Genomic DNA, 14,942 nt, shown 5'->3' with positions numbered 1-14,942 from the left:
CCCAAAACCCTTCCAAATAAGCCGTACTTGTTCAGTGTTTTTCCTGATGAACTTTAACATTTATTATGCTAACTGACTGAGTTTGAGCTGTGGCTTTGGGGGTTTTACAGTTTCTCAGCATTGCACAGTCTGACCTTGGGGTGAATTTCCTGGGACATCCACTCTTGAGACGACTGACTACTGCCTTCAGTATTTTCCACTTGTGAATAATCTTTCTTAGAATGATGCATGGTCATTCCTTACGTCTTTCCTCCTTGGCATTTCTCTAACCTACACCTGAAACTTCACAGATTTGTTCACACGTGCTGATGACGTTAATCACATGCACCTTGCTGCTGCTTACACTTTTAATTCCTATGGAAGCATTAAGGGTGTTCTTACGTTTTCACACACACTGCTTTGACATGTTGGCTCAGTTTTATATTAAATACATAGTGTAACATGTCATGGTTTGTTCACCTGAGGTATTTACCTAAATTTTAGAACGGCTAAGGACCAGATTATTTTTAATATGTAAAACCTTAGAATTTAAACAGGGTGTAGTTTATTCTGACTTCCTCTGCCTCAGCTCACTAAGATACGCATTACACTAATTTGTAATGATATCTTAAAGGACGTCTTTTTTAAACAAATTATAATTTTACACTTTTCAAATTAGTTGAGGCCTGCAGATGAACCACTTGTGGTAAAAGCGCTCTTAGCTGGGAATCACCGTTCACCACTTTACATTTGTAATGAACGCAGTTTAACAGATCTCTGGTGTTGCGGAGAAGGCGGGCAGCTGTAGCCTTAAAACATTTTAAAATTCACTGCGGGTCGTGTCCGCGTGTGACGGTGATGTCTTCTGACTGCTGAGCACTGCTACATCCCTGAACACCAAAGTCGATGCTTTCTGGCATATGAATTATAGATGGACCCGGGCGAGTTGCCCTTCTCGTTTCTGAATAAGTAAAAAAGTTCTGACTTCAAGTGCGCGTGGAAACAAAGTGTGCATCTGTGACACCGTGGATGTGTGAGTGTCCCTTGGCGTGCGTGCTCCGGAGGAGGCAGCGGGGCAGACATAAATGAATGAAATAATGATGAGCAGGGCTGTCATCACCTTCCTCTCTTTAAGAAGAGGAGAGGAAACAGAGGAGGGGTGGGTGGGCTTTGACTGGTATTTGTTTCCATTACATCCCAGCGTAAGCCGTGTCAGAAAAGTGCCACTGAGAGAGAGCATGTAGAGGGCTACAAGACGCGTCTTCCCCTGATTATCAGCAAACAGTAAAAGTGTCAGTCCTCAGGGACATCACCTAAACTGCTCATTTTTCACTTTCTCTAGGCTTTCACTCTTGGATAAATAAAATTATTTATGGCCTAGACATACTCTAAACCTTCTCTGAGCAAAAGTAGAAAAGCTTCTAAGTAACTAAGGTTGTTCACATGAGCTTCACGAGCATCTTTCAGCTGCTACTTTAGTTAAAAAGGGTCACTCCAGCATGTATAGTGTCTTAAAGAAGTCACCCGCTTGAGTGAGTCAGAAGTCAGCTGTTAGATCCATACACTGTTAAAAGTGGTCTTTTTAGTCCTGTAATAATAATATTTATGATGTTTTGGCCACTTTGGACCCCAGAAGAGAAAATGTAAATTACACTGACAACATCATCACCCTGGTTTTTAAAAAACTAATTAATTTTAATCAAGAAAGTTTAAGTCTAATAATAATTGTGTAGAGCTTAATCACCACTCCGTCATGCCATGACTTGTGAAAGGTCAAAGATTGTATGAGTAACACACAAAAAAAGGAAATAAATGAATAAACAGCTAAACAGACAGCCTCGGATTTCTGGAACTGACCAGGTCAGCCACTGGTGACTTTTTGCGGTTCTGTTTTTCAACCTCCACCTGCATCTTGGCCATGGGCTTGGCCATAGCCAGGGCCAGTTTAGCCTCTGCTTGCAGCTTCTTCTGTCGACTCAAGAAGTCCATGTCCTCCAGAGACTCCGAGTCATCCTCTGTGGTGTCCCTGTCCGAGTAGGAAGAACTCTGTTTGGACTGCAGGGAGGAGGAAGGTAGGGAGTAGGCAAAATGGGAATTGGATAATTGAAGGAGAGAGGAGACACAATTGGAAGTTAGAGGGAAAATAACGTATGGATCACACAAGAAAGAGGAAGTAATAAGGAGTTAACGCTCATGACTTCTTGGCATTTTGGTATGCAGATTTTAACACTGATGAGAGTGTCATTATGCACATGGGTGCGACACAAGGCTCAAATTTGATCTTTCTCCCTCTCATTTTGTTAAGTATGTCTCAGTGTGATAACAGGTTATTGCAGCCAGTCATCCGTGGTCTCAGCGAGCACCTACCAAATTGCTTTTCCTTGGAACTGTGAACTGGTGAACAGCGCAGAAAACACGAGCACAGAAATTCATAAAGGTGCTAAACTGCCAGTTATCTCTCTGATTCATATTGAACACACTATCCCTCCCACTAATCTGCTTTCATTCTTATTATTGCTTGATTTTCCGTTGATACAATCAAATCTTTACACTTTGCTACTTTCACATCATCATTACATCGCATAGTGATATCAGGATTTAAGTCCTTTTTTTCTTCTCCATTTTTGAATTTTGCCACGGGCTTCAGTGGTGGACGTGTGGGCATCTGTGCATACCATAGGGGACAGAGGTGTGTCCAGGCTAGTCTCCGTCTTGCTGTCGTCTGCATCGCTGTCCTTATCGCTGCCACTATCGTTGACAAAACAGATTTGTAGGTTCATCCCACTCTGCAGCCTGAAAGAGAGGCGTGAAAACACAGAGAAAAACAATATTAGCACAAAGCGGGCGTTAAGTTGGTTCACTTGTTAGTTGATTCTGCAGTGACTGACGCAGACTTGGAGCAACATCAAAATGAACACTGATGCACTGCTGCTCTTACAAAGAGTGCTGCGAGTGTAAGAGAGCAAACACAAACCTTGATGTGCTAAAACACAGAAATACGGGAATAAGAAAGAAGATCCCAATAGAAACAAGTGCCCTTCATGAGCAGAGAAAAGTGCCAGCTGAAGATAAAATTAAAGAGAGCTCTTGTTTTTAATCATCTCCCCTTTGCATCGATCCAGGTGGCCTCAGATAGGTCTGCTGCAATCTGCCTGGGCCATGGAAGAACAGAATGTCGCAAGGTGTAGCTCCATCCCACTGTGGATCAATAATCTGCTTAATTCAATAGAGTAATTACAAACAGAGGTGATTGATTACATAGCATAGATCCAATCAGTCCCAATAAAAATAGGACCTGAGTGGCTGGTTGGTTTTTTGAGTGAGAGAAGGAGAATCAAAACACTCTCTGAATTGCACAGACCACTAAAGTGACTTTTTGACAACTAGGAGACGATACACTGAAGTTCAGCAATAAACAGTGTAGGGCCTGGCTGATATATGTATATATATATATAGTGCTTGGCAATATAAATCTGGCTCAGACATATTAGCATTGGTTAATATATCAGCTGACAATTAGCACTGAGTAGAAAGAGATGGAAATGCCTGAGACAGTGTCATAAGATGTAAACAGTCTTTTGGTACTCCAATATGAAAAATTCATAAATGTACTAAGCTCCTCATTTCAGGGTTTTCTCGAGAACATCGTGTTAATGTCAAACTGATGAGTGCATCTTATTTTGCACAATACTGCCCTTTGACGATTAACCACAAATAATGAGAAATCCACTTGATTCGAATCACGGGGATAAGATGAGCACTGCAGTTCCAGTAAGGTACAAGTAGGAGGTTGTGTGTGTATGTGTGTGTGTTTCTGTGCATACACACGTTGGTATTTTCTTGGGAAGTGAAAAACCACAAGGTCTGACTATATGACATTACCCCACTCAGCTGCCAATGACAGTAAAGAGAACTTGATAGATATACATTTTGATTCAGCGCACTTTCACATTTAGAGAATTATGTGACCGCATAACACCCTCCACACACACACTTCAAAATAAAACAACAAAACAAACGAACGAACAACAAACCGCACACAATCAAACACTTTCCAAGTGTTAGTCACATGCTTATACGAGAGATGTCAGCTGTGTTACCTTGAGGACAAACTGGGTTTGCCACTCTTGCTACAGCTGGTGTAGATGCCCGGCCCATCATCGAAGAAACTGCCCAGGGCCAACTTCTGCCTGATAGACTCCCGCTCATTCTTCTGGGCCTGCAACAGTAAAATAACAGGATTTGGTTACTTTTTGTGATCTTTTTGATGACTGATATTGCAGTTTCGAAATTAGGCCAAGTGTCTTCCCCTTTAGTAAGCTTCATCCCGCAGGACATGCACAGATAGAAAGCAGTGCCACCCTGATCACTTTCTGACTGTACAAACCAAAGATGCAAGCATATCTATAGCAGCATCTGTCTTAGCCAACTTTGATACAAAGCATGGTGTAGGCTGATTTACTAAAAAACAACAACCTGTTTTTGAAATATTAGAGCTTCAGAAGTTGACAGTACCAGGATTCACCAGGAGGTGGTACTGTTGATTCAGAGAACAACACTTGATATCTCAGACAACGTGCAAGAGTTTATATAGAATAAACCCCTGAGAAATTACTCTAATGCACATTTCATGCATAATTAAAGGTGCAAGAAATTCCAAACAACACAGTTTCAGAGTTTCTCTTGTCTTGCCTCTTCCCGTAGCTCAGGACAGCTTCAGCACAGGTGGTGCTCATACAAAATCGCACCAGCTACCCATCTCGCCTCTGCTGATAACAGGTGAACACAGCAGGCAGAGATGCACGCTACTAGTGACCCACTTAAACTGTGGCGTCACATTTTTGAAGGATTTTGAAGCTCTGCAGAATTTTTTGCAGGTTGTTTGATACACAGTTGCCCCAAACACTGCAGTGCTTAAACGTCCTTCTCTCAAATGGGAGTCTGGGGACCTGAAGGGAGGGAAAGGTTTACAAAACAAAGCTTTACATGATTTGAGGTTAAATCAACTATTTGGTTTGTGCACAGCAAAGCTATCCATAATGATAACATATTAATGTCTTATGGGAACCAGGGTACTGTGCTAAGATATATATCATGTAACTGCTACATTCCTGCTCTGTCTGTAGTCTCTCTCTTTCCCATATTTCTGGCCTGTATTTCTGTCTTAGAAAAGGCAAATTGGCAAAAGGGAGAGCGTAAGACTGAGGTGAGAATGTGCTAAGCAGGAAAGAGATACCTGTGGTGTTTGCCTGACTGATAGTCACTATTCCTGTCTTTGTGAGTTTGTCCATTACTTTATCTCCTTCCTATTTTCATGCAAACCATCTTAAAACTTTTCACCTTGCTCATCTGTCTTGTTGTTTCCATTTACATGCTTTCTTCTTCATCTTCATCCTCAGGCCCGTCCTAACCCTTCCATCAAACGATCTCTCTGCGTTCACTCTGTTCGTTACGCTACTCCAAATCGCACATCACACCTTCACCGCTCTCCCACTCATTTTCTCAACTCCTTCTCTCCCACCTTTCCTCTCTCACTGCCTATCTCTCTTGACAATTGCGTGCAGGCGTTGGTGAGAGTGCCTTCACTGAGGACAAATTAACATATTAACATAATCCCACTCCACACAAGAGGCCGCAAGACGCTCCTTGTGCAGTGAGCACACACACACATAAACATGCACTGGCATGTTGAGGAGCGGACCTGGCACTGCTCTGTTTGAGACACTCCCTGGAGAACACACTTGAAAGTTTCAATTCACCGCTTCAAAGGTGCAACAGCAGCCTGTGTGGCACAGTGCAGGTCAAACACGTATACTACACATCACTCATACTGACTGCAACAAAGCTGTCACTCATGTTACTCCACTGAACAGTAGCTCCAAGCAAAGGTAAGAATCAAAAGCAGCAGGCTCACTGAGCATCGGTAACTGCATGCTCCGCTCATGTGGTGAGAGCTAAGAAAAGACTAAAATGAGGGATGGGAAGGAATTCTTCACGAAGGCTCAGGGGATATTTTGGATGTTATTAATGTCACCTTAACAACAGGTAAAGACATGCTGAAGACCTTATGTAGGTGGAAATAAAGATCCAGATCTATTTAACAGCTTTGTGTTTATCCAGTTTTTAGTAATGTTTTACTATTCAGCTCAGCAGCACAGATTTACATTTAATGTCCAGTCATCAGAGTTCAGAGTTTTTTAAAATACATTAGTGATGCAGAAGACAAAGCATATGCTGCAATAATGTGCAACAGGGATGCCCAAGGACACGCTGGTTACTGATGATATTCAAGAGCAATAATTAACAGCACTGCTTATGAGTTTTACTGTTATACTCTTAAGCTGGTTCGACTCTATATAATGCAAACAATGAATACAGGAAAGCCAGGGCTGTTTTTAATCTGAATATTTTCTCAGTCAGCCGAGAAATCCTTCAATTCATTCAAGGTTACATCTTCACATTCGTGTTGTCTGTCTGACTAACACTGCAGAACACAAAGATATCCACTTGGTAATTATATGGTATAAAACAAGGAGGAAAGAAGCAGACCAGCGGGTTTAAGAAAACAGCCTATTAATGCAAGATAATTCTTAATTTTATTAGGGGGGTTATATTGGCTGGGTCTGATTATTGGGGGGGTCATAACCCCCCTAACCCCCCTGGAAATTACGCCCCTGGCAGGTATAGTCGTGATGCACTGTCAAAACTGATATGAAGACACACAAAACAACATTACGTTCCATAAAGAAGTGGGAAAATCTCTGGGAGTCAAACTGTAACACTGATCTGCAGTTGGATTAAAGCCGGATTAATGTTGTTGTGTTTGTGTCCGTAAGCATAGCTCTTTGGCTACACAGAGGAAAGGATTATTACAATCCAACCAACCAGAGGCTATGGAGACGCACATGCGTGTTGCTGGTGGTGATAATGTGAGGTGTGTGGATCTGACACTGCGTGGTCACTGGCTAACGACTTGTGACTGATAAGTTCTTATCTGGTGAACTTACCCTGACAAATTCTCATTTCTTCGGCGAGCACCATAACGCACTACATATTGGTTTCACATTTGTTTGCCCACATTACTGGCTGTTATATTGTTGACATCGCCCCCTGGTGACAGTAGACGACTACATCACGCAGATGTGGCTCTGCAAAGCTCTGCACCTGACACCTGCCTGACAAAACAACTTCCTCTCATTGAATAGGCGTCATCTGTTATACTGCTTGTTTGCGTTGTGCACTTGTGTGTGCGTGCAGGTGGTAAAACAGTCATCATGAGAGATCCATAAACCTTTTAGAAAGGTGTTGAATATGCAACTAACAAGAGGAAGTGTGAAATGGGCAGAAAAAAAATGTGCATGTTTTTTTCTCTTTAAATGTTAATATTTCATATTAGTTTCAGTTTCTCCCTTGACTGAAAATCAGTTTAATTACATACTTTTCAAACGCAGGAAGCTATCACATCCTGTCACAGTTTCCATATTCACTTCCACCTCTTACAGGTGTGACTTTTGAATGACAAGCAAACCTTGCAAGTCACAGGCTCCAGGCACACAAACCCTTTCCATTAGGTTTGCTATTCAAACATTCTTCCGTGCGCTTTACTCTGTAATTTTTCTGCTAAATATCCTCCCAAAGAAAGAAGAAAAACTAAAAATCCACAAAGCGCAAATGAGCATTTCCACTTGATGATGACATGGAAAATTGCTGGATCCATTACATTAACATTTTAATGCACGAAACGAGTAAGAGACACCGAATGAGAGATCATCCTAACTACCTCCATCAGTTCCTGGCCTAAACACTAGAGCCATCACTTTCCAAATTAGATTGGGACCAACACAATTGGACTAATTTCTGTTTTTCCTCAAAATCACCAAGCAATTTCCTCTGCTGAAAAAACCCTCATTGACAAAGGCATTTCCTCCTCTCCACTCTGCAGTACAACCATTCATCCGCAGGCCTAGAGGGTGATTTAGGCCTGGCAGTGGACGACAGGGTGCTTGTTTTGAGCCTTCAAATCTTCCCTGAAAATCTATATTAGAGAAGGGAGATGAATTTAATTATCCGCACCAGCAAAGAGCATCCTCCTTCTGCCTCCCACAAAATTGTTGGTTCTCATGGCCAGAATTTTTTCAGTGGTTAAGATCTGAGACGTGTTTACATGTAAATGCTGATGTGCATGAATCAGTACAGCTGTGCTTGACTTTTCTCTGATTTCAGTCTCTGAAAGCCTTCTTTTACTGTAACTTAAAATATGTGGTAGATAGTGTTTCTTTAAAACTTATAAACCCCTTCACTCCTTTGCGAAGGCTAAGGAATGTGATCAGTGCTGCATACTTTATCTTTTTTTTCATCAAGATTAACCCAAAAAACTAAAGGCTGAGTGTCTGGAGACTTGGTGGACAGGTGGAGCAAGGGAAGTGCATATTAAAGTTTGGAACAGATGGGGATCACTTTTGTTGAATTTGAGACATATGGTATTGGCCTTGGCTGAGGAGTGCTCTACAAGGTTTCTTCATCTCTTTTCACACAATTCCTTACAAAGTGGTCTCTCTTTTTCTGCACAATGGAGTCTTTTCAGTGACCCGGACCTTACTCCCTGACTGAGAACAAGAACCCACTGTTATCACACATGCACTTCTTGTGAGCACAGACGTCAGGTCTTCATGTATATTATTAGTAAATGCACGACAGTGGAGCACACCTGGGCATGACTGGGTGCTTGTTTTCAGCGAAGGTGCTGTGTCGATGTGCGTGTGCGTTGCTGCGTTATGAAATTTCTGTGTGATGGTGTGAATCCAAACGGGGATGACTTCACTCACATATATTTTCCAGGACTAACAGTGGGATGCTGCTGAACCCTCAGCTTTACAAACAGAAACAAGGCCAAAAAGTCTTCTGTGTGAGCCAGTTGTTATGACTGTGCTACATACTTTCACATTTCACACAGATGTTCTTGCAGGCTTAGAGTAAAACTGGATCAACTTGACTATATTTAAAATTTAAAATGTAACATCGAGGGGAAAATGCTCATTTCTATTTTTGCTTTCTTGCTTGTCTGCACTGTCTGTACCACTGTAATGTACAATTACAGTTCGAAAACAGTGAGTGCATGTCCAGCAGCTGGTAATCCATTACACAGCATAGCTACTTAGAAGCATATCTAAAGCAAAATAGCACATGAGATTTTGTAACCCCTAAATAAATCAAAGTGAACAAAGTGTCAAATCTTCGTGGTCTTCTTGGCATACAGTTATACAATGACTTTCTGAGGATGGCATCTGCTTTATGAGGACAGCTTTACACCCTGTAGGCTAAACTGACTGACTACTGGAAGAGCCTTCCCATCTACACGGCAGTGATATTCTCATCTCAGCAGCAGAGGAAGCGCACAGATTTCTTTAAATGTCTCTAAAGAGGTGTGTGCTTGTGTGTGTAAGACTGTCTTCAATTCTCATGCTATCTGAGACCCGTCTGTCCAGGCAGTGGAACATTCCATACAGATAAGAGACCTGACCTTTGACCCCCCGTATAGTTCAGCTGCAGGTCAGTGCAAGGCTGCTCCTGTCACTCAGATTGGAAGGGAACAACTCAACAAGTGGCACTGGGCTACACATGAATGTTCATGTGGGGTAAAAGAGGTGGGGGAGGGTTTTGGTGGGAGAAAGGAAAAAAAGAAGGGGGGGGGGGGGGAGACTGACAAAGGGAGGCAGAAGAGATAAGGAGCATGAAGTGGGTTTGGACAGGACAATGGGTCCACCATGTGACACTAGAGCATTCTTTCAAGCAGAAGGGCCGAGTATTTGTAGAGCAAAGTGCAGCAGAGTTACAGAATAAAGTCCTGGTTACTCATACTGTTTTGTCATAACAGTGGCCCGAATACGTAAGTGCTTAAAAGCCCAAACTACATCAGCCTCGGTCTTTGAGCTGCATTCACAGCTGTGCACAACACGCAAAAGTGGATTAAATGGAAAGTTCAGCCATTTTGAATTTTTTTTTATTACTTTTCTTGCTGAAAATCAAATCAGAAGCTGAAACTCACTATCACGTCTCTGCTCAGTATGAAGGTGAGTTAGTTCACCGAGGAGACTGGGAACTAACAAAAACTATTAGCCCATTAGCTCTCTCTCTAGAGCAAATCCTTGAACTAGTGATGTCAGACTTACACAGTGCAGTGTTGCGTTGGACTATTTCTGAGCCAGTTGCAGTAAGAGACATTATTATATTATAAAGACATCAAAACACTCAAAGGATCCCTGAACTGAAATCTGTGGGAAAATTCCACCAAAGATCGAGGTGGAGGTTTAACTTTCAGGGCACATGAGCTTTTAAAAACTTTATTTTGGGCCTAAATCAGGAAAACGTTTGAAGCATTTTTATCAGATTTTAAGCAGATTCTGTAGTTTTTTTTCTCCCCATGACCATTAAAGTTAAATTAAGACCTCCAAATAACTTCCCAAATAAGTGCCTTTAAAGGTCTAGAATAACTTGGTGGAGTCACTTTATGAAGGCTTTTACTCACAGTGAGGTTAATGGGCCATCATGAAACGCACAATTTAGTGTATTCATTGGATTGGATTAAACAAATAAAACATTTCATACTGATTATAAATAAATTACAGATGGCTGCATTAGGAACTGAGTTAACTCCGAACTCTGTAGTAGCGCTTTTACACTTTGCATTAAGTTTGAACTTCTATTTTTGTCACAAAACAGAACAAAAGTATGTTCAGTGGTTTAAGTTGGCAGACACGAAGTAGAAGAAACCTACCTAAAATAATCCACCTGCTGACTTCACACACTTTCAAATCATGCAATTAATGATCAAAATTTGATTCCATACTTTCTTTTACCTCTTTATAATCATCACTGAGGTAGAGACTGGAGGCTTGCCTGATGACATCATCCACCCCTCCACATACATCCGTTTTATCCAGTGCCTCCCTCATCCTTCTCTCCTTCTCCGTTTTCCTGTCTTTTCCCTTCTACGTCCCAGTCAGTAGGTTGTAGTCCACACTGACTCCTGAGCTTTAGTCCAGTCAAAATGCATCATAATCCCAGTCAACTGACCCCTATCTACTCCTCTACTGGTGTCTTCTCCTCGTCTTACCCTAACATGTTGTGACGCTGTTTCTCCTTCCCTGCACTTTCTGAATACTCTGCACGCTCGGTCTATAGGTTCATTCCGCCTCTCCCACAGGACTGAAAAAGCATAGTTGTCAGAGGTAAAGCCCCTTTAGACCCTCCCTACCTTCCACCCTCTGGCCAGGGCAGCCTCTCACAGCTCAGGACAGGAAAGAGAGAGAGAGAGCGAGGAGAGAAACTCAGACGGGTGTTTGTTTCATCTTCATGCCCTGACATGAGGACAGCAGCTGCTCACCACCAGTTTGAAAAGAGACACCTCAGCGATGGGACAGGGATATCCGCAGTATGTGTGTGTAGGGGACTGTGCTCGCCCATGTGTGTTTTCGATGGTTTTTGTTGTGTCTAAAAGCCCTCCTGGACGTCATCTCTCGCTCTTTATATTTCTTCCCAGTCTGTCCCACATAGGATTTCTGCGTATGATAAAACTTTGCAAATCAGACTATACACTGAAGGTGAATGAATGTTTAAGAGTGAGCATATGTAACAGAGAAGGTGGTGTACTCCCTTCCTGCTAAGGTAAAAATAGTGCCTGGTCCAGACTCCAAAGCCAGCAAACCCCACAGCCCCGGTCAGCTAAATAAACCCTGACAGAGCACAATAGACCATTAGTCTGGCACACAAGCACACACACAGTCACTCACTCACTCATACACACAAAGATTGCTTGTGCCTTGTATCGGTGACTTACAATTTCAATCTGAGCTCTCCATGGTGTGTAATGATCTCATCTTTGTGAGACGTTATTGACCCGTGACTCATATATTTGTCATAGCCGCCCAGACAGAAAATTATATCCAGATATGGCTGCAGCTTCACACTGCAGGGAACATGACTTCACACAAACACACGCAGTCACACACACACCGTCAGCTGGTTACACAGAAAAATGGCCGGTACGACAAGAACTTAGAATGACAAATCTGGTACTCACTTATATTTTTACTTCATAATGACGAAATGTCAGCACATCTCTGACAGATTACAACTGATGTTATTGTTTTTACTCCTTCCTGTTAAAATTTTCAGGCACAATGCATTCAATACACAGTTGTATTTTAGAGGTTTGTTTTATTTTATTTAATGGAAAACAAGATACATCAAACTTTGTATTTCCAAAGTTGGAAATCTGAAATATCCCAGAAGTGAAAGGTATTTTACACATGCAATGTTACCTTGTAACATGTGTGCTGCTTCTCGTATACTCTATAAGGCCTTCCCAGGCCACGAGGATCATTTCCAGTAGTTAGTGTACTAGATGAGAAATAAGATAACTTGGATAGATTTCCAGCCTGATTGAAGGTGGAGGGTGTTAGCTAGCTAGAGGGTGTATCAAACAGCATTAGTGACCATGCAGGATCCAGTGCCATCCTTAGTTACCTTCAGAATCTGTATGAAATGAGGGTCATCTCAAGGGCACAATTGCCCAGGACCCTCAGCAGGTTGGGGGGAAGATCATAATGACCATTTGCTCCATCTGACATTGTAATTTGAACCTTTTTCCTCACAATTCAAGGTAACTTTTTGTTTTGTTTACTGTATTTCATGTTTTGTGTGTACTGGATTATACGTACTCTAATCTTTCAAACATTCTTTGTAATTCATGTGGGAAAACAGCTTAAGATATTCACGATATATTTGCAGCAGTATTTTAAAATCATTATTATGTATTAGGAACAACAAGTGAAACTATGGTACCCTTAAAAGCTTTGTATAATTAGACAAGCTAACCCTGATCTCAAACAGAGTAGACATGAAAGTTAAATAGAGGTTTTTTTTTATTTTTGAAGCATTAAACCACCGCCTACAGGTGGCTTCAGATGATGTATCACGCTAAACAGTGAGGGATCTAAATGAAAGACAAGGATATCAGATAAGAAATAAAATACCCAGCCAAGGACAAAGGGGGACACGAGGATTGTGAGGAGAAGACGAGAGGGAGGAGAATGCCAAGTGGTACTGATGAACATGAGTCACATTCATCTGTTTCTCTGCTCAGAGTGAGAGAGCGCGCAGATGAGAATAACACGAGAAAAAATATCAAAGAGGAAGACAGTTGGGGAATAATGCAATTGGATGATAACATCAAAGAGCTTTTGAACACACACACACACACACACACACACACACACACACACACACACACACACACACACACACACACACACACGCAGAAGGGTTAAGTGGAAAAAATAGGAAGTGGATTTGATTCAGTGTTGATCCCTGTGGATTATGGGCAGAGTACAGCGAATTGTCTGGCTGTCTCCTGAATCCACCCACACTGGGGTGCTGCTGGGGACAATACATGCAACACACACATACATGCGCAGGCTGATAAAGCCAGTGGTAGCCGTCAGCGAGAGCGGCCTGTTTGGAGTTAGAGGGTGGGGCAGAGTTTGCCCCGCTGGATCTCGACTTCATTACTGAGGCTGACTTCATCGTGAAGGTGAAGTCACTGCTGATTCAAGTGTGATAGGAGGCTGGGGAGGAATTGGTTACCTGGTCTACCTAGTCAAAGGAGGCAAACAAACGCACATCCACTCACTAGTGCAAACATTCCCTACTGACAGTTCAAAGGCGAAGTGAACTGTGGGTACTTTAAGCTACATTTAGGACACACACACGAGGCTGCACACATGCAAGTTAGTTCTTCTAGTATAGGTGATGACTTGACTTTATGGTCAGCTGTGAGAGCGAGTATGAAAGACAGAGAGACACATACACACACAGAAAGGCTTATTGTTCCAAGTGAACAGAGGGTGACTGTGGGAGAGGGTTCCTGGCACCTCCTGTACGCCTGGGATCCAAGGCCAGTGGCGCTATGTGTGTTTCTGTACTTGTATATCTATCTTTGTGAGGACCAATACAGAATTGAGAACTTAGGGGTGAGGACACTTGCAGGAAGTGAGGACAGTCTGGTTGCTCGTCATTTTCTGACACACTTCACAAGGTGTGTTGAAGGGGTAAGACCTGGCTTTAGGATAAAGGTTTAGCTTTAGGAAATACATAATATTCCAATGTCCTCACAAAGATAATAGTAACAAACGCATGCCTGTGCACATGCTGTAGAATCACATCTTTACTGTTTATCATCTTTCTAATATCTGTATGTCATTATCATACCAGTTTTACTGACACGTTTGAAAGTAACGCCACATATTCTCATCTGATCTTATTTTGGAAAGAGGAGGAAAAGAACGGGGTCTGCTACCATAGCAACGTGGTAAGAATTTCTCCATGGTGATGCTCTGTGTTCCAAACAAATTGGGCTGTGAAAGGAACACAGGGCAGCCCATCGGGAAGTCTGCAAAACTCACACTGAGGCATGCTTTTGAGGGAGCTCCAATTCTGGTAAATTGCACAACATTAAACATACTGTTAGAGTGATGTTAAGGAACTCAAAACTCATGCAATCCCAGACACATACATCATGATGCAATGCAATTAATCCAAAAATGATACGGTCTGGGTGTCTTTTAGGGAAAGAAATGCTCTTATTTTCCCTTCTGATCTTCCTGTCCATATAGGCAAGGGAATATGAGTTATGAGTTTTATGTTAATAATACGATATGCACAAAAGTTTTTAGTATTTTTTTCAATATAATTTCATAACATTTCCCTTTTATGTGTTGGCTCTGTCCTGAGTTTAGTGTGACCTACAGTATAACCTGCCAAAACAGTGGTGTATTTAGGTCAGCCAGATAAATCGAAAGGTATTTCAAGGGCCACATGCAACCTAATTTGATCTCAAGTGGGCCACACAAGTAAAACCTCCACACGGGCTACAAAGAAAAGGTCTGAAAACGTCCACATCCAAA

General features: G+C 42.0%; 1 protein-coding gene across 1 annotated transcript in view; it reads right to left on the bottom strand.

Annotated features, from left to right (window-relative positions):
- schip1 (schwannomin interacting protein 1) overlaps positions 1 to 14,942 on the bottom strand; it is a 231,447-nt gene that overhangs the window by 7,008 nt on the left and 209,497 nt on the right. The window contains exons 10-12 of the mRNA XM_026191808.2: positions 4,080 to 4,198; positions 2,655 to 2,772; positions 1,837 to 2,034 (exon numbers count right to left, since the gene is read on the bottom strand). Of these exons, the coding sequence (XP_026047593.1) occupies positions 1,837 to 2,034; positions 2,655 to 2,772; positions 4,080 to 4,198 (435 nt within the window). The remainder of the gene's footprint in view (positions 1 to 1,836; positions 2,035 to 2,654; positions 2,773 to 4,079; positions 4,199 to 14,942) is intronic.

This window comes from Astatotilapia calliptera, chromosome 14, assembly GCF_964374335.1.
Source record: "Astatotilapia calliptera chromosome 14, fAstCal68.1, whole genome shotgun sequence".
NCBI classification, from domain to species: Eukaryota; Metazoa; Chordata; class Actinopteri; order Cichliformes; family Cichlidae; genus Astatotilapia; species Astatotilapia calliptera.
This window is presented reverse-complemented; position numbering and strand designations above follow the sequence as displayed.